The 18,812-nt window shown below is 43.7% G+C and overlaps 1 protein-coding gene across 1 annotated transcript in view; it reads left to right on the forward strand.

Annotated features, from left to right (window-relative positions):
* Positions 1-18,812, forward strand: part of LOC308282638 (BAR/IMD domain-containing adapter protein 2-like 1) — a gene marked incomplete at both ends in the record, with an annotated part of 88,089 nt that overhangs the window by 9,338 nt on the left and 59,939 nt on the right. Inside the window, 2 exons of the mRNA XM_080723027.1 lie at positions 5,490-5,565; positions 7,495-7,581. Coding sequence (XP_080579153.1) covers positions 5,490-5,565; positions 7,495-7,581 — 163 coding nt within the window. The remainder of the gene's footprint in view (positions 1-5,489; positions 5,566-7,494; positions 7,582-18,812) is intronic.

Genomic DNA, 18,812 nt, shown 5'->3' on the forward strand with positions numbered 1-18,812 from the left:
CCTTTTTTAGCTATGTTGATGGAAACAAATCCCCAGGACTTTTGTTTTGTGTTTTAGCCCTATAAGTGAAGCCTCCTCCACACTTCTTTTCGTTTTCACAGACGTGCACATGCATCCTATTATACATCAAAATCATCTAAGCATATTTAGCTTGCTGCTTAGCAGAAATACTATTCGTGAACCGTAATACCAGACTCCGGAATTCAGGAGGTGAAGTTCCAGACTCTACATAGCTTTCGGAGATGGTGGAATAGTTGTCTGGCTACGCGAGACAGTTCACATGATGCTCCTCAACTAAGAGGAAGTATGGTTTAATTTCCTGTGGAGGAAACCACGTCACGACACGTATTAAGTTACCCTAAAGTTATGCGTACCACGGTGTCATGAGGATATTTGTTACTTAAAGTTATGCGTTCTCACCTCTCACATGACAATGTGCTGCTAATGCTCTGTGAATGCTGGGCTTTTTATACTTATCATCATTTCCTGGATTGTGCACTGAGGGTGTGAACCTTTTGAGACGGTCACACACGCACGCACGCACGCACGCACACGCACACGCACACGCACACGCACGCACACACACACACACACACACACACACACACAAACCTTGTTATCTCATCACTCATTATGAGCTAATCACCTCGAAGCTTGTTAATACTGCAGAGAGGCAGTGCCTGCAGACAGCGTAGGAGATCTAAGGCCCGGAGCAGTGCTGGAGGAATATTACCAGAATACCTGTCAAAGCTGGGAATAAATTTGTTACCAAACGATTTCTTCACCAATGTGTTTGTAAAGGTGTCTAGTAACATATATTACAAAGATTCAAAATCCCTAGGAGAATCTGTGACAGCTAGGGTAAAAGTGGGATGTGAGGGGTCTTAACTAGGTGTTCTTAATTATTCTGAATCCATTGCAAGCATTTGTTTAGCACAAAAAAACATTCCTTGGGCTAAAAATGGAACCCATACAACTGTGAAAAGTGAGGACTCATCACTAAACCATCGTTCTTTTTGGCTGTTATCGCAATAATATCATAAATCGCGATTTATTTTGTCACAATAATCGTGATATGAAATTTTCATATCGTCCCGTCCCTAGCCCTGAGTCATAAAAGTTTGAGAACCACTGGTTTAGTCATTAGACTTTATGCATATCGGTTGATACACGGTACCGAACCAGTGTGTAATTTAAACAAATCCAGGACACCATTTTAAACATGGTTGCTGACTGTCGGGCAGAAACCTTACAGTGTGTCCATATTCTAGCCTTTTGTGTTTTAGTTGATCATAACCACAGCATCACACAAAAGCTTCAAAAGCAGAAGATCCACAAGCTTGAGATACGGAGCAAAGCGATGCATTTTGAGCTTGTAGATCTGCTGCTTTTTGCTATTTTCTTTATATACTTTGTCTTTTCCGTCTGTCATCATTGTGTATTTCTATTACTGTACATCAGGTCATCATAACCATTGTACTGTATTTTTTATTGCAGTCTATCTACGGCAGGGGTTCCCAAACATTTTTGTCTCAGGGCACCCCATAAATATTTTTTTAATCCGAGGCACCCCTACCCTAAATTATAATTTTCACTCCCAGCACCTTATATTTATAGCATATTGTCGTTGTCGGGTGGATACCTTTTATGTCCAAAACCGTTCGATTTGTATTTATCATCTATAAAATGTACTAAACTAGTGAAAACAGCAGATCTACTGTGTGCTTGTAGATCGTCTGTTTTCACTAGTGTTGTGCGACAGTCTTGTATGATGAAGCAGGGCTTTGTTTTACCAAAAGACGTACACATTTGAAACTTGGAGATACGAGGTTTCTGCCCGACAGTGACGATATTTTAGTGATTATGTTGCGAGGAAAATGTTGAGATAATAGCCATTTTGGTTAGAACTGACTGAAAATAACTTTGTACTTCAAGTTTAAAAGGATACTAAATATTTTTTCTAGTGTCCAAATACATTCAAAATATTATCAAATTATCTCGCGGCACCCCTGGACTGCCGTCGCGGCACCCCAGGGTGCCCCGTCACCCACTTTGAAAACCCCTGATCTACGGTGCGTCAGGTCAGATCAGGTGTGTTGACGTGGATGCCATGTAGGTGAAAGCTGCCCCGTGGCTCACAGGCCACGCCCCCTGGTTAATGATTACTCCATGTGGTCACAGTGGACTTGGAGGTGACGCCACCCATGTGTTGACTTTTCCCTCTCCCTGATCTGATGGCAATATGTCAGCCAGCCAGTCTGTCAGTCAGTCAATTAGTCAGTCAGTCAGTCAGTCAATTAGTCAGTCAGTCTATAGTGGCGTTTCCATAAAGCCTCTTAATGCGCATTAAGCCTTTTTCGCTAAAATCTTTTTATGGAAACACTTCAAAATTTGAATAAACTTTCATTATCCGCAAAAAACGTTTATCCGCTTGGAGGAGGTGGATTTTGAGGCTTTATCGAATAAACTAAATGCGCATTTGTGAATGGAAACGGGTCAGACAATAAATGCGAATAAATGATGACGTTCTGGATCCATATCGTCCTCCAACTTAACACTTTCCCTTGGCGCTTAACGTCTATTGTATAGCGTTTATAGCCCACAAAACAAACCGGTTGTTTGTTACACACGGAGTGACACGGACCGTGTGTAAATTACTCTTGTTTTCACCCCCCGGAGTCGAGCCATCCGTGGCTAACCCTTCCTCATCACACTGTGTTGCGTGCCAAAAGTGGCCGATCTACAAGCTCACAGCAGCTCGCATCCTCAGTCAGTCAGACATAGGGCTGTCACGATATCACATTTTACATTAATTGTCACTCAAATAATTGGCGATTAACGATTTAATTGTGTTTTTGTCATTGATAATTACATTTCTGTTTGGCTTTTAGGCTTTGAAGTTGTACATGGTAGATATGATACATAACCTAAACACACAAATAAATTACTGACATATTTGACAACTTACTACTTAAAAAATAACATTGATAGTGGAAATAGCCGATCTACAAGCTCACAACGCGTCGCATCGCGAGCTTGTAGATCTGCTATTTCCACTATTTCTGTCATTTTTCAACATTCACGATTATGACGATTATGACAAAATACTCTTGATAATGTCAAATAATCACGATTAGGCGATTATGTAATAATTGTGACAGCCCTAGTCAGACAGACAGACAGACAGACAGACAGACAGACAGACATACATTTGTTTTTCATTTTGTGCAAAGCCATCCTAGCATAAAATTACAAAATCCTTCCATCTGTCAGCCTCACTTTTTCTGGCCTCACTTTTTCAATCAGTAGTCAGTGTGAAATCGCTCGTGGCGTGCAGTGAATATTGGCATCGGCAGCCACAGACGGATTTTGGTATTGTTTTTTTTTTTTTTATTTCCCAAAATTTGTAACATAATTATTTCAGCAAGTCTGAAACTCTGCATATACAGTATACTGGGGTTAGTGCACATGCTGCAGGTATTGAGTAGTTATGATGTTTTGTAAGATTATTTTTGGGGGGTTTGTGCTGTAGCTGGATAGGACATGGGCAATGGGGTGTTCATATTGTGCCTGCCTTTCATACAAATCACTTTTAAGTTTCAATATGCTTTACGCACGCACGCACGCACGCACACATACATGCGCGCGCACACACACACGCACGCGCACGCACGCACGCACGCACGCACGCACGCACGCACGCACGCACGCACGCACGCACGCACGCACGCACGCACGCACGCACGCACGCACGCACGCACGCACGCACGCACGCACGCACACACACACACACACACACACACACACACACACACACACACACACACACACATATATATATACACACACACACACACACACACACACACTGACGGCAGAGAGAACCATGCAAGGCACCACCAACCTGCTCCAACCAGTTAGAGGTTTCAGTGTCTCTTGCTCAAAGCACACTAACCCAGAGGCATCTGGGGATCACACTGAGAACCTTCCGTTTCTCAAGCATACGCTCTACCTCCTGAGCCACCGCAGAAATGTTTTTTCCTGTCCAAATGGGCTCTTTTTGTACCCCTCTTTGATTGATTGATTGAAGATTGAAGAGCGAGATTTTTCCGATGTCCAGCAGGTCTGACCTGTCTTACCGTTGTGTGTATTTTGACCAGCTTAGGTGTGTGTGTGTGTGTGTGTGTGTGTGTGTGTGTGTGTGTGTGTGTGTGTGTGTGTGTGTGTGTGTGTGTGTGTGTGTGTGTGTGTGTGCGTGTGCGTGTGCGTGTGTGTGTGTGTGTGAGAGCGGCCATAGATTAGTGCAATGCCCTGTGGTTCTCCACGTGGGATCTGGGGACCTCCAGGGGTCCTTGAGGGGGTTCCAGGAGAAATGAGGAACTGTTTACCTCATATAATTCTTTGGCTATCCGTAAAGAGGCTAAAGAGGCTATTTTCATTGACACATCGTGGCAAATGTTGAGAAATCTCTTATGGGGTTAACACAATCTTTTCTTATTGGGGTCTGTGGCAAAATATAAGACTTTAGGCGTCCTTGACATCCAAAATCTTGAGAACCACTGGATTAGTGGTTAGAGAAGTTACCTGTTACCTGTCCACGTCGTGCCTTGTGGCTAGGGCTGTCACGAGAATGACATTTTACATGACTGTTGTCACTCAAATAATTGCGATTGACGATTTAATTGTGTTTTTTTTCTCGTTGACAATTACATATCTGTTTGACTTGTAGGCTTTGAAGTTGCACATGGCAGATATGACACATAACAAATATACAAAGAAATGAAGGACCTATTTGACAACTTTACACTTTAAAAAGAACATTGATAGTGGAAATAGCCGATCTATAAGCTCACAACGCGTCGCAATGCGACGCGTTGTGAGCTTGTAGATCTGCTATTTCCACTATTTTTTTAAATGTTTGAACATATATAAACATTTTTCAAACATGTAAACGATTATGACGATTATCACAAAATAATTGCGATTATGTCAAATAATTGCGATTAGACGATTATGTAATTATTGTGACAGCCCAACTTGTGGCACATAAGGCCTTCACAGAGTGCTTCCACTTCTCCCGTTCAGCTGCTGCAGTCCTCACTTCAGACCATGATGTCCATCCTGCTTCTTCTCTTTCTCGACAGTAGTCATTGCTATGTTGTGGTCCTGCCATATACAGTATGTGTCCAATCATCTTCCATCTACGTAGCTTCACTTCTTCACTCAGTGGTTAGAGAAATAAATCTGAAGGTCACCGGTTTGTGTCAAAGTGTCCTTGAGCAAGCCACTGAAACCAAACTACCAAAGGTCTCCCTTTCCCTTTATGTCTAGTGATGGTTTTTGTGAGTATGTGATGACATGCATTGAGTGATTGTGTTCCACATTTTCCCCCCACATGGACAAAAACTTAACGCACGTATCTACCTTAGGAGATGCAGGGTGTACTCATGTGCTATGAAAATAATGAATGTTTCTCTCTTCTCCCTCAGAATGTGATGGAACAGTTCAACCCTGGACTCAGGAACCTGGTCAACCTGGGAAAGAGCTATGAGAAAGCAGTTGCTGGTGAGAATTCTAACAACATCACATACACAACTAGAAGCAGTGCTCTTCCGAGCACAGGTCTCCACCAGGCCATGTGTCCTGGTGGTGCTACTGTATAATAGGCCAATGTAAAAAGGCTGGAATATGTTCTTCACCTTAGACCTTTCATGGCAATCGGACACTGCATGCATGATTTGAGGCATTGTGTTCCAAAAATGTGTTTTACTAAAGTCTACCTGCTGGTGGCGCTATAAAAGGCCAACATGAAAAGGGTAGCATTTGTTCCTTGACATAGTGGGAACATGTGTGGCAAATTTCACGGTAATCGCAAGCTGCGTTGATTTGAAGCATTTTGTTCAAAAACTGAGCAATCCCGCAAACTTTGGAAGCCAATATTAGCCAATTAGGATGGAATATGAAATATCAGACGGATCGGACTTGATCACATGACTATGGAGATACTGTGTACCGATTTGCATGATTTTTGGATCAAATCTCAAGGAATAATAGGAAAAATTGTGTTTTACATAAGTCGGCCTCCTGGTGGCGCTATAAAAGGCTGATGTGAAAAATGCAGGGAAAGGGTTTTTCCTTGGCCTCTAGGGAGTGCGCTTACAAAGTTTGAAACTGATCGGTGGAGTTATAGATAAAACCACAAATCGGCCTGTTATAGCGCCACCATGAGGCTGCTTTCAAAAATTTGAAGTGGCATTTCTTCTTCGACCTAGTGGGAACGTGTGTGCGCGATTTCATGATAATTGCACTTTGCGTTTGGGATTTGAGGCATTTTGTTCCAAACGGCTCAATCCTACAAACTTTGGAAGCCAATCTTAGCCAATCAGGATGGAATATGAAAAATCGGACAGATCCGTGTCGATCACATGACTGTCGAGATACTGCCTACCGATTTATAGGATTTTTGGACAAAATCTGTAAGAGTAGTGCACAGAAATGTGTCTTGCGAACATCGGCCACTAGGTGGCGCTAGAAAAGGCCCATTTGAAAAATTTAGGGCAGAGGTTCTAGATTGGCATCCAGGGAATGTGTGTGCTCACTTTGGCAGCGACCGGGCCAACGGCGACTGAGATTAGGTGCACACAAACTGCGAGGACGCACGGACGCACGGACGGACGGACGCACGGACGGACGGACGGACGGACGGACGGACGCACGCACGGACGGACGGAGGGGAAAACATACTCTCCCTCAGCCTTCGGCTGGTGGAGACAATGAATACATCTACTTTTTATGTATACATATTTACAGTATATTGCTGTACACAGGCTACATTTCTTGCTCATTAACCTCATCAGCCCTAACATCCAGATTTTGGGGGTTGAACATTGAGCTAAAATAGCAGATATATACAGGCTCAACAACACACCATAACGCAGTGCGTTGTGAGCCTGTTGTCTGGTCAACAAAGGTTGAAGTGGTAAAAACAGCTCTGCCCAATTGTTGACTTAAGGCCCTGTTTTATTTCTCAAATGTGATCTTTAGGACCGACTGTTCACACTGTTATTTGCAGGTGATGGGATCAGATTTTTAGAATCGACCTTAGGTCTTAATGGGTTGATGGATGTGTTCACAGGAACCCAATGGAAACAAGCCATAGGCATTCTTGGAAAAATCATTTTAGCAGACCTCGTATTGTATTGTACTTCACTGTACCTGTCTCTGCAAACTGTTAATAAAGTATCCAGTCAATCAGTCAATCAGTCAATCAATCAATCAATCAATCAATCAATCAATCAATAAGTTCTTTTAACCAATTGCCTGGCGCAGGAACTCCCAGTTTGAATATTATTTGAGGTCCTGATACCGAAATGATCAAAAAAATTATTTGTAGCTCACGTGGAAGTATTTCAGCGTATGTATCATGTCAGCATCAACAGACATTTTCATTTTGACATTACTAACGTTGATCTTTGTTCAAATCTCTCTCTCCAGCAATGACCCTGGCAGGAAAGCTGTATTTTGATGCCATGTCTAAGATCGGAGAGAACGCTGCGGTGTCTCCTGTATCTAGAGAATTAGGTGAGTTCTCATGTGATCCATGGTCACATTCACTGTTGCTACTGCTGTATTCCAGGTGGTCCCCAGACAAATGATGGAGAGTTGGTAACCAAATTGAGAGTGTAAAATGAAACCAAATCGTCGCTCAAATTCTGACTAAATAATGGACCTTGATATGAAAAAGGTTGTGAGCCACTGTCCTAAAAAGGTGGCCACCTACAGTTTGTCACACAGATAGGCCTACGGGAAGTAAACGGGAGATGGAATGTCCTTCATATATACAGTATATTGACTCACCAATCAAGACACTTAGGGCCCTATTTTGATTGTCTTAAGTAGGCTACCAGCTTACTGTATGAATGTAAGACCTGGAGGTGTGGCAAATGCTGTTTGGCCACTCAAAGCAGCCAAATGGCATTTGCCACACCTCCAGGTCTTGCTGTAAGTTAAGTCATGGTACTTTAGACGATCAAAATAGAGCCCTTAGCCCCTAACTGCTATAATATAACCCCCCGAGTGCTGGATTAACAGCGGCCACTGAGGATGGGTAAAAAACAACAACATTATGTTCCAATGATACAGTGAAAAAATTAAGTATCAAATTAATTATAATCAAGGACAAAAATCTAGAAAGCAACCACACTAGTTTATTTAATCTGCGTTTAGTCTTAAGGTTAATTGTCCAGGGGTGAACTCGTACACAGTGGCTGTGGGGGATGATGTGCAGTACTTGTACATCAAGCCGCCTCCCGCTAATTAGCAGCTAGGAGACGTAGCTCTGGTTGAGCTGCGCTATGTCTCAACTCCCCCGCCGCCCCACGTACAATACTGCTGATTAAACTATGTCTCAACTCCCCCGCCGCCCCACGTACAATACTGCTGATTAAACCCAGCCACACGTAATGAGCAAGGCCACCGGGGTGCTTGTTACAATGTTTTAATATAGTTTAAAACGTGTGTGCATGTGTGTGTGTGCGTGCGTGTGTGTGTGTGATATTATAGTCCGTTGTGTTCCCTAGGATATAGCCTACGTTGTTAACCAACATGATCCATTTGAGTTGACCAATAACAGAGAGAGGGGGGGGGGGGTTGAGGTGTTTTTTTAAGTCGTTAACGAATTGAAATGGTTGAATTGTGTTTCTCACACACACACACACACACACACACACACACACACACACACACTAAAGCTGGGATACCCGACCGAAAACCTGCGGGTCCTGTTGGAACTATTCATTATTTTCATAATTAATTGTCGGACGTCGATTCGGGTCGGACTCGGACATATCATGCACTCTCTCTGATGGTTGCGCGCAGTGCACAACTCCCCAGTGTGTGTGTGTGTGTGTGTGTGTGTGTGTGTGTGTGTGTGTGTGTGTGTGTGTGTGTGTGCTGCTCGCTCTAATGCTGCAGGCATGGAGACATAACTCTAAGCATGAAGAACGTCCCACGCGCTGAGGTAAACGTGTTGTTGTGCTCGCTGCATGTTGTCGCCGTGTTCCCCACTACTGTACGTCCCTTGAATTGGACATTTATTTTGCGATGGTTGTGTGCAGTGCACTGTGCATTGTGTGCAAGCCTCGTCCGTCCAACACACATTACCAAGTAAATCCTGGCTTATACTCCGTCGTCACGGCATGTTCCGTGCCAAAAGTGGCTGATCTTCAAGCTCACAACGCCTTGCATCCGCAACACCTTGTGAGCTTGCAGATTGGCTATTTTCCAGACGCAGTAACTTTCAGGATGAGTGTGCAGCCGGCAGCGAGTCATTGCAGTCAGTGTATCATTTATATTATTTAATAATCAACATACTATTTAAACACTTTCACAAGCCACAGTGTGGCTTAATATTCATAATAATCGTAACAATCAGGCACGCTGCATGCACTGCACATTAAAACGAGTTTGCTAGTGAGTCAGTGTAAATCAGTGGCTTCCTTAAAGAAGAAGAAAGGAGGGGAAAAAGCGGTGTGAAATATAAGGTTCGGACGCATTTTAATGATTAATGGTCGGACGTCGATCCGGGCCGGACAAAAAACTGTCGAACGCGGGTTTGGCGCGGACTGAAAAAATGGGCCCGATCCCAGCTCTAACACAGACACACGCACACACGCACGCACGCACGCACGCACGTCGCACGCACGTCGCACGCACACACACACACACACACACACACACACACACACACACACACACACACACACACACACACACACACACACACACACACACGCATCATTGTTTAGTCTTCATTTGAATGGATGTAGAGACCTTTCCATTTCCTCATATACTAAACAAAATGTTGTTGTAGCCTACAGTGACCATAAACATCTTAACTTATCTTAGGTAATTCTGCCAGCCCTACTGCTTACCCTTCTGTATGGAACAATGAACAATATTAAGAGGCTTATTATAGATATTTCCTTTAGGATTGCAATCATGTTTCATGTTACAGTAAGTGTAATGTGGTAGCCTAATTCAGGTGTAGGACCTGTAGTGTTTTTATTGCGTGTTGACCTATATAACTGTGCCAAAATGTAATTTTCGGGGGTTTTGGGGGGTTAGAGCCCCCCAATTTCTTTCGGCCAATTTTGGGCCAATTTTGGGGCAGTTCCGGCAAGAAACCACTTTCACCCCTGTATACAAGCTCACAACGCTTTGCATTGCGGCCTGTGGGTTGTTGTGAGCTTACCTTCAATACATTCCAGATCAATAATAAGAGTGCAGACCCTAGCTGTGCCCTGGCCCTGAGGTTGCAGACTCTAGCTGTGCCCTGAGGTTGCTTGGCTCCCACAGTGTCAGTTTGCTTGGTCACTGGTTCTGGGTGCCTGCTGACGCAGTGCCCTGCCAGCCTCCTACTTCTCTCTCTGACCTTGTCTGTGACCCACGCCATCCACTGTAAAAAATAGTTACAGTAAAATAAGTACCACATAGTGTGTGTGTGTGTGTGTGTGTGTGTGTGTGTGTGTGTGTGTGTGTGTGTGTGTGTGTGTGTGTGTGTGTGTGTGTGTGTGTGTGTGTGTGTGTGTGTGTGTGTGTGTGTGTGTGTGTGTGTGTGTGTGTGTGTGTGTGTGTGTGTGTGTGTGTGTGTGTGTGTGTTGTTTGTGTGAGTGAGTGAGTTTGTCTAGCTATACTTATGGGGACTAAACGCATGTTAACACAGTCACCTGCGGGGGACCTCTGACAGTGTGGGGACAAAATAGTAGGTCCCCACAAGGGTTAGGTTTAGGTTTAGGGATAGAGGTTAGGGTAAGGCCACAGGACTTGCATAAACATGAATGGAAATCTATGTAATGTCCCCACAAGTGATGTAAATATATATATATTGTGTGTGTGTGTGTGTGTGTGTGTGTGTGTGTGTGTGTGTGTGTGTGTGTGTGTGTGTGTGTGTGTGTGTGTGTGTGTGTGTGTGTGTGTGTGTGTGTGTGTGTGTGTGTGTGTGTGTGTGTGTGTGTGTGTGTGTGTGTGTTAGTGCTGGGCGATTAATCGAAAATGTATCGCGATCTCGATTCAGACTCCTATGCGATCTCATTTCTAATGAGATCAAATTACGGCAATTCTATGATGTCATGACACTGTGGCAGTGAAATAAAAATATTTGGGCAACACTCCACACACCAGCACGAAGTGCTCCGTGCCTCAGTCGCTGTCTCCCCTTTTTCTCTCTCTCTCTCTCTCTCTCTCTACCACACAGCACAGTGAGCACACCCACACAGCACACACACACGTACCGCAGGCACTGAGCACTCCATGCCTCCGTCGCTCTCCCCTTTCTCTCTCTCCCTCTACCACACAGCACACAAACACACCGACACACGCAAGCAGTCAGATATCATGCAAGCGTTATTTCCCAGTAGAAACAAACTTTATGTGCCGCGGGTTCCCTGTGACTGTCTGTCTGACAGACGTTAACGTGAAGGAAGACTGTAGCACTAGCAAGCAGCATAGCATGTGTCAAGTTAGACGAACGTCAATTCTTGACTTCGTCAGTGGACTTCAAAATTAGAGCACTTTTTCCCGGTCTGCGGAAATAAAATATTTTATTATATATATTTTTTTTTATTTTTTTTATTACATAAAACCATCATATTGGATACCCTTATTTGGTCTAATTTTACGCTCTCAAAAATCCTGTGAGAATCGTGATCTAGATTCTTGTGGAGGAAAATCGAGATTCTCATTTTGGCAAGAATCGCCCAGCACTGTAAGAGTGTGTGTGTGTGTGTGTGTGTGCGTGTGTGCGTGCGTGCGTGCGTGCGTGTGTGCGTGCCTGCCTGTTGGACATAGAGACAGGCAGAACATGGGTTAAGTGTGTGTCATGGTGAGTAGATACAGTACACTGTGCCAAGCTGAGAGAGATTAGACTCTGATCTGGTCTAGTCGACTCTGAATCCAGCAGTGGGTGATGACTCGTTGTTACGATCACAGATATAAAAAGCTAGATACCTCGTCCACCCGCTGCAGTTGATTGGAGCGACCTGTCCAACTTGGTGGGCACAAAAGAGGAAGTGTCCAGGGCAGGTTGCCACTCAAAAACGCTACTGGCCAATCACAACGCGTCTTTTCAGGGACTTTTCCATTCAAACCTGCCTCTGATTTGCCTACCGACCTTGTTGTCTGTTACGCACACAGAAGAATTCCAAGCCTGTCAATCAAAAATGCCCACCGAGGTGAGACGGGTACCAGAGAGCCGGAAGAGGCGTCTACCTTTTTATGTCTGTGGTTACGATAGCTTGTAGTAGCTAGCTATTTTCACACTATTTGGAATAGGGCTTAAGCGGTTAAGTCATAATGTATTTTTTCCCTTCCTGTAAATGTAGTAAAGTCAAAAGTAATGCAATTAATGAAAATAATCAAATTTTGAATATTTTATTTGTCACAGATGTTTACAGTAAGACATTAAGGCTAAAAGGACAGCACAAAAAAGCCCCGGGGACTTGTTTCCATTGTGGTCGTACTCCTATGTATTCAATTCATTAACAGCATTCAAGATTATCACCATGTGAGCAGATTGGTGCCTTGCACGTTTTCCTCCGCCATCAGTGTATGAATGTGTGTGTGTGAATGGGTGAAAGCGCCTTGGATAAAGACCCTATATAAATGGATAATTTACTTATTTTTTTTTTCATGTGCAAAGGAGATGGGACAATTACATTTATTTCCCCTTGTGGTCTGGTGGATTTTTTTATTTAACATTTTTTAAGGCCAATTTTGAAAGTAAATGTACTTAGTTAGTGCATCATGTGTCCTCCACCGCTGGTGTTATGTCTACTAGCCTCTGAGGTGCTGCATGCGCGGTGTGGAGCGGTGCAGCGCAGCACGGCACGGTGCGGTCCGATCCACACGGCTGGCCTCTGGCGTTCCACTTTGTCATGTGAGCCTCAACCACTTGAGTTCTATTCACACAGGAGTCAGGACCGCTCCACATGCAGACACTAAACACTGAGACACCTCACAAGGTGTAGTTTTCCAAGGAAAGGCAAGAAGAAAACAGATGGAAAGGACAAGGAGAACCCAAGAATCAGTTGGATGTTATTTTTGGAATCTTGCCCCTTTTTTGACAAAAACGTGTGTCTATGACAGGGGTTTTCAAAGTGGTTGACGGGGCACCCTGGGGTGCCGTGATGCCAGTCCAGGGGTGCTGCGAGATAATTCGATAATATTTGGAATTCATCAATATCACTACATCAATATCACTTCACTATGCTTGGTAAAACAGACCTGATTTGCACTGTACTGTTCTTTTTCCATCTACGACAACTCTCTTCACCAAATATAGCAGATCTACAAGCTCACAACGTGTCACATTGTGACGTGCTGTGAGCTTGTAGATCGGCTATTTTTGGTGAACCTGCCCCCCAGAATAGGCATGCTGGGGTTCAAGTGGTTGAGCATCAAGTATACAGTAACGTTATCTTCAGTCAGTTCTGATGGAAACAGATATTTTTCCAATACGATGCAAGATTCTAAAAAATAACCATGTAACTCTGGGGTGCCGTGGATAAAAAAGTTATTTACAGGGGTGCCCTGAGTCCAAAACGTTTGAAAACCCCTGGTCTTTGATTTACTCTTTAATACGAGACCTGAAACCGGTAACTTGGGATGAGGTGAAAACCGCCTGGGAAGGGGATCTGGGTATAGAGCTTTCTGAGGAGATGTGCATAGGCCGGTTACACATCTCCATTCAGAAACATTGCCATTTAGAAGATTGACTTCCATTATTCTAAATGGAGGTGTCACCTAAACCTAGGTTACACATCTCCATTCAGAAACATTCACATCTCCATTCAGAAACATTCACATCTCCATTCAGAAACATTCACATCTCCATTCAGAAACATTCACATCTCCATTCAGAAACATTCACATCTCCATTCAGAAACATTCACATCTCCATTCAGAAACATTCACATCTCCATTCAGAAACATTCACATCTCCATTCAGAAACATTCACATCTCCATTCAGAAACATTCACATCTCCATTCAGAAACATTCACATCTCCATTCAGAAACATTCACATCTCCATTCAGAAACATAATTTCTCCATTATTCTAAATCAGGGCCGGGAGGGACACCACCCACATATTCTGGACGTACAGGACAGATAAAGCCTATTCATTCTGAACTGAAATGACCATATATGGACATGGGACACACATTTTGCTTTTTGAAAAAGCCTATTCATTCTGGACTGATATTTTGCACGTACGGGACAGGAAAAACCTGTTCATTCTGGCCTGGAGTGACCATATATGGACATGAGGTGACATACATTGTGTTTTTGAAAAACCCTGTTCATTCTGGACTGAGATCACCATATATGGTAATTAAACGGACATTCTGTTTTTGAAAAAGCCTGTTCATTCTGGACTAAAATGACCATATATGGGCGTGATACACACAAAGCCACTCATAGGAAGCGGTTTTCACCGCTTCAAAAATAAGGGAGAACACAGAAACAGACACATCTATAAGGCCAAACTTCATTGAACAAAAATATTGTCATGGAATTATTAATTAAGTTACAAAACAAGTCTTTAGACGCTTTAGATGCTGAATGTAAGCCTAGTGAAATGCTAACCTGCCGCCGATGCTGGTGAATGCTAACCTGGTGAAATGCTATCCTGCCGACGCTGGTGAATGCTAAACTGGTGAATGCTCAGACTCTGTTTCTAAGTGGGGGTGTTTCTGAATGGGGATGTTTCTAAGTGGGGATGTTTCTTTTTCTGAATGGGGGTATTTCTAAGTGGTGATGTTTCTAAGTGGAGAACTGCCCCCGCATAGGGTTATGGTTAAATTCTACACAGACTCCATTACTCAGGGGAAAAGTTGGCCAGACTCTTCAACACCCTAGACCCTGGCTGCCTGAGATGTAGCCAGACCCCAGCCACATTAGGACATGTTCTGAACATGCCTCTCCCTTGAAAACTACTGGAGAAGAATATTTGATGTGCTCTCACGTATATTTGGAACAGAAATACTCCCTTCTTTTCACACAGCCATTTTTGGCATAATTCCCGTTAACAGCTCAGTCACATCTCCTCAAGCGAATGCTGTGACAAGTAGTCCAGAATTCTCCTTTAACAAGTGCTTGTGACTAAATAATGACTACATTTGGATCCATCCTGAAAATAAACCGTTTCGGACATAGAATGTTTTCTACACTACGACATATACAGTCTGTCGGGTGGAAACCTCCTATGTCCAAAACTGTTACTTTTCAGGATTCAAATTCAGAAGTAGCTGCTACTACTAGCTCAAAACCTTTAGCTTGCGGATCTGCGACTTTTTACACAAAAGGTCAGAATATGGACATAAGAGCTTTCTTCCCGACAGCGACGATATGTAGGCCTACTACAGTAGCTAGCAGGTATTGTAACATGAGGTTAAAAATAGCAGCAGATGCAGATGTATGTGCGTACGTAAGCCGCATGATCGCATCAATAGAACACTAACAAAACCGGCGAGCTCAGCCAGGACAGGACAGGCTGCCCTGCCCGCCTGCCTGGCTGCCAGAAACCTGACTCCCGGTGACGCGGAGCCAAGCAGAAAGCAGATACTCTTGAGAGGTACTGGAGTATGGCTGGCTCCAGGGGCGTCACAAGAGGGGGGGAAAGTGGGACTGAGTTACGAGGGCCCAAGCAAGGTGGAGGGGCCTTAATTATGTTATACTTTAGCTATTGAAAAATAGCAGATATACAAGATCTGCAGATATACATAGATCTGCTATTTTTGAAAAGTTGTGAAAATGTGTGAAAACACTTTGAATATATGCATTTTTTTAAGCAAGCTTGTGCAACTCAAATTTTGCTTCTGGGGGGTCCCTGGAACTAAATATTTTGAGATGGGTGTCTGTGGCCAGATACATGTATATCATTTTGGGGGTCCTTCACATGAAAAGGTTTGAGCACCACATGACATAGAAACATAGGTTTTTCAAAAAAAAACCTTAGAAGGATTTGAAATATTCAAAGACACACATTTTCACGATTTTTCAAAAATAGCAGATCTACAAGCTCGCTGTGAGCTTGTAGATCTGCTATTTTTCAATAGTTAAAGCACAAAATAATGCATAATAATGCGTTCATGGGGGGCCAGCAGTGAATCCTTGTACGCAGGGCCCAGAATTTGGTGCGACGCCCCTGGCTGGCTCTACCCCTATAGCAGCACTCCCTGCTTCTGTCTTCTGCCTCTCCCAGGCCAGGCCAGCACGCCTCGTCCTGCCAGAGCCCCCCCCCCCCTTCCCCTCCCCCGGCAGAGGTCAGATGTCACAGACGTCCTTTTCATTCAGGTGATCGGGTGCCTTGCTGACTGTCCAACGTGACCATGCATTGTTGCTGGTCAGACAAGTGTCTCTCTCTCTCTCTTTCTCTCTCTGTCTCTGTCTCTGTCTCTCTCCCTGGGTCCTAGCCTAGCTTAGCGAGGCCCGCATCTGACATTTCTTTCATGCTAGGCTCCCTGGTCCAGAATGGATTGAGAACCTTGAGAGCAGATATGAGCACAGATCCCTTTGTGTCTCTCTGGATGGTGAACTTGTAGACAAATTTTGCCTAAAACTCCAGACAGCAGTGTGTATGTAGAATCAGGGATACAGCATAGCCCCACCGGGCACTGGCCATAAAAATGCATGACCGGGGGAAGGGTAGTATCTAAAGCAGAGGCATGGATCCCCCAGTAGATCCTACCCTGCATGGATCCCCCAGTAAATCCTACCCTGCATGACCGGGGAGGAGGGGTGGCATCTAAAGCAGAGGCATGGATCCCCCAGTAAACCCTACCCTGCATGCCATGTAACCCTAAACCCGGTGGCATGTACCTGAAACCCCACATGTGATTGTAAAAGGGTCCCACACACTGTTACACGCACTTGTGATCTGATGTTGGTCTTTATTCAAAGAGTGGAAGAGTAGCCTAGTAGTAGTAGTTGGCTAGAGCAGGGGTTTTCAAAGGTGGTGACGGGGCACCCTGGGGTGCCGCAACGGCAGTCCAGGGGTGCCGCGAGATAATTTGATAATATTTGCAATTAATTTGGACAATGAAATATTTAATATCATTTTAAACTTGAAGTACAAAGTTATTTTCAGTCAGTTCTAACCAAAATGACTATTATCTCAACGTTTTCCTTGCAACATAATCACTAAAATATCGTCACTGTCGGGAAGAAACCTCTGTCGCACAAAACTAGTGAAAACAGCCGATCTACACGCACACAACGCCTCGCGATGCGAGGCGTTGTGTGCTTGTAGATCGGCTGTTTTCACTAGTTTAGTACATTTTATAGATGATAAATACAAAACGAACGTTTTTTGGACATACAAGGTTTCCACCCGACAACAACGATATGCTATAAATTTAAGGTGCTGGGAGTGAAAATTATAATGTAGGGGTGCCTCGGATTAAAACAAATATTTATGGGGTGCCCTGAGACAAAAAAAATGGGAACCCCTGGGCTAGAGAGTATTAGGGGTCTAGTATAGACCCCTGTGGCACTCATGATGAGTTCTATGATGTTTATTATCTGTACAGTGTGGGTGTGTGCTTCAGAAAGGTGCCCCAGCCTGCTTTACATGCATAATCCACTCACGTTGTGTCAGGTGGCACCTGGTGCCAGTGTGCCATGATGGCGGTGCCCACAGTCAAAGCCAGCGGAGGCACTGTGGGCTGCTTTGCATGATGCCTCCAGAGAACTACAGTATATACTGTACTCTGTGTCTGCAGGCATTGAAGTGAAAGTTGTTTGCACACAGTCAGTTGCTTTGTATCGTAGCCTAGTCTGGTTCATAAAGTATTTACTGTACTTTGTTTTACTGCAACTCAGTGGTGGAAGAAGCCATATTAATTCTGACAGCAATGATAATTTAGTGCAGTGGTTCTCAACCTTTTCAGGCCACGACCCCCAAAATAATCATATTTGAACTGGGAACCCCCCACCCTACGAGCATTAAGAGTTGAGGCATTACATTTTGTTTAACACGGTTCTATTGTGAAAATAGCAGATCTACATGCTCACAACGCCTCGCAACGCAAGGCGTTGTGAGCATTTCTACGTCTATTATTTGACAATTTGACCATCGTTTAATTTGTCATTTTAGAGGTATTGAAAAGTCCTTAAATTGTCACTCTATAAACGTGCAGATACCCTCTATACCTGTAGACTTAAACTTTATGTTGTTGTGTTTACTGTTGAGTGAGAAAACCATGTTGCACATTCAGTTAATCATCTGGGGACTCCCCAAAATAATTTGGGGACCCGCCTGGGGAGGCCTTAGTGAATGACAGATGGTGAAATGCATCGTGTAAGCTTTCCCATTAGTCATACAGCACACTGGAATCTGAAAATAGCTGAAGAAGATACTTATTTTTGAATGTTGTTAATTAAACCTCAAATCTAAAAGCCTGCCAAAGACCCGTGTTATCTCACACCTCCCACAGCACTTGTTAATTTAAGGACATATTCCAAGGTTTCCGTGATTTGCACAGTTTCATGTTTGCCCCGCGTGCAGCACCCTGTCACACAATAATATGTGCTGTTTTCTTTTATGGCGCTTTTCTAGATACTCAATGTCACGTGTACAAAATAAACAACACACAACCAACTTTATGCGGAAGTTAAAAGGGTAGGGAAAAAAAGAAAACTAGAAAGATGCAGTTCTGGGAAATTGCATGCATGGTTAATACATAACAATATAAATAAATACATTGGGGAATGAACTGCCTTACTGGAAAAAGCAATAGTTACCAGAAGACTT

Source organism: Nannobrachium achirus (genome assembly GCF_963921795.1).
Source record: "Nannobrachium achirus genome assembly, chromosome: 4".
Classification (NCBI taxonomy): Eukaryota; Metazoa; Chordata; class Actinopteri; order Myctophiformes; family Myctophidae; genus Nannobrachium; species Nannobrachium achirus.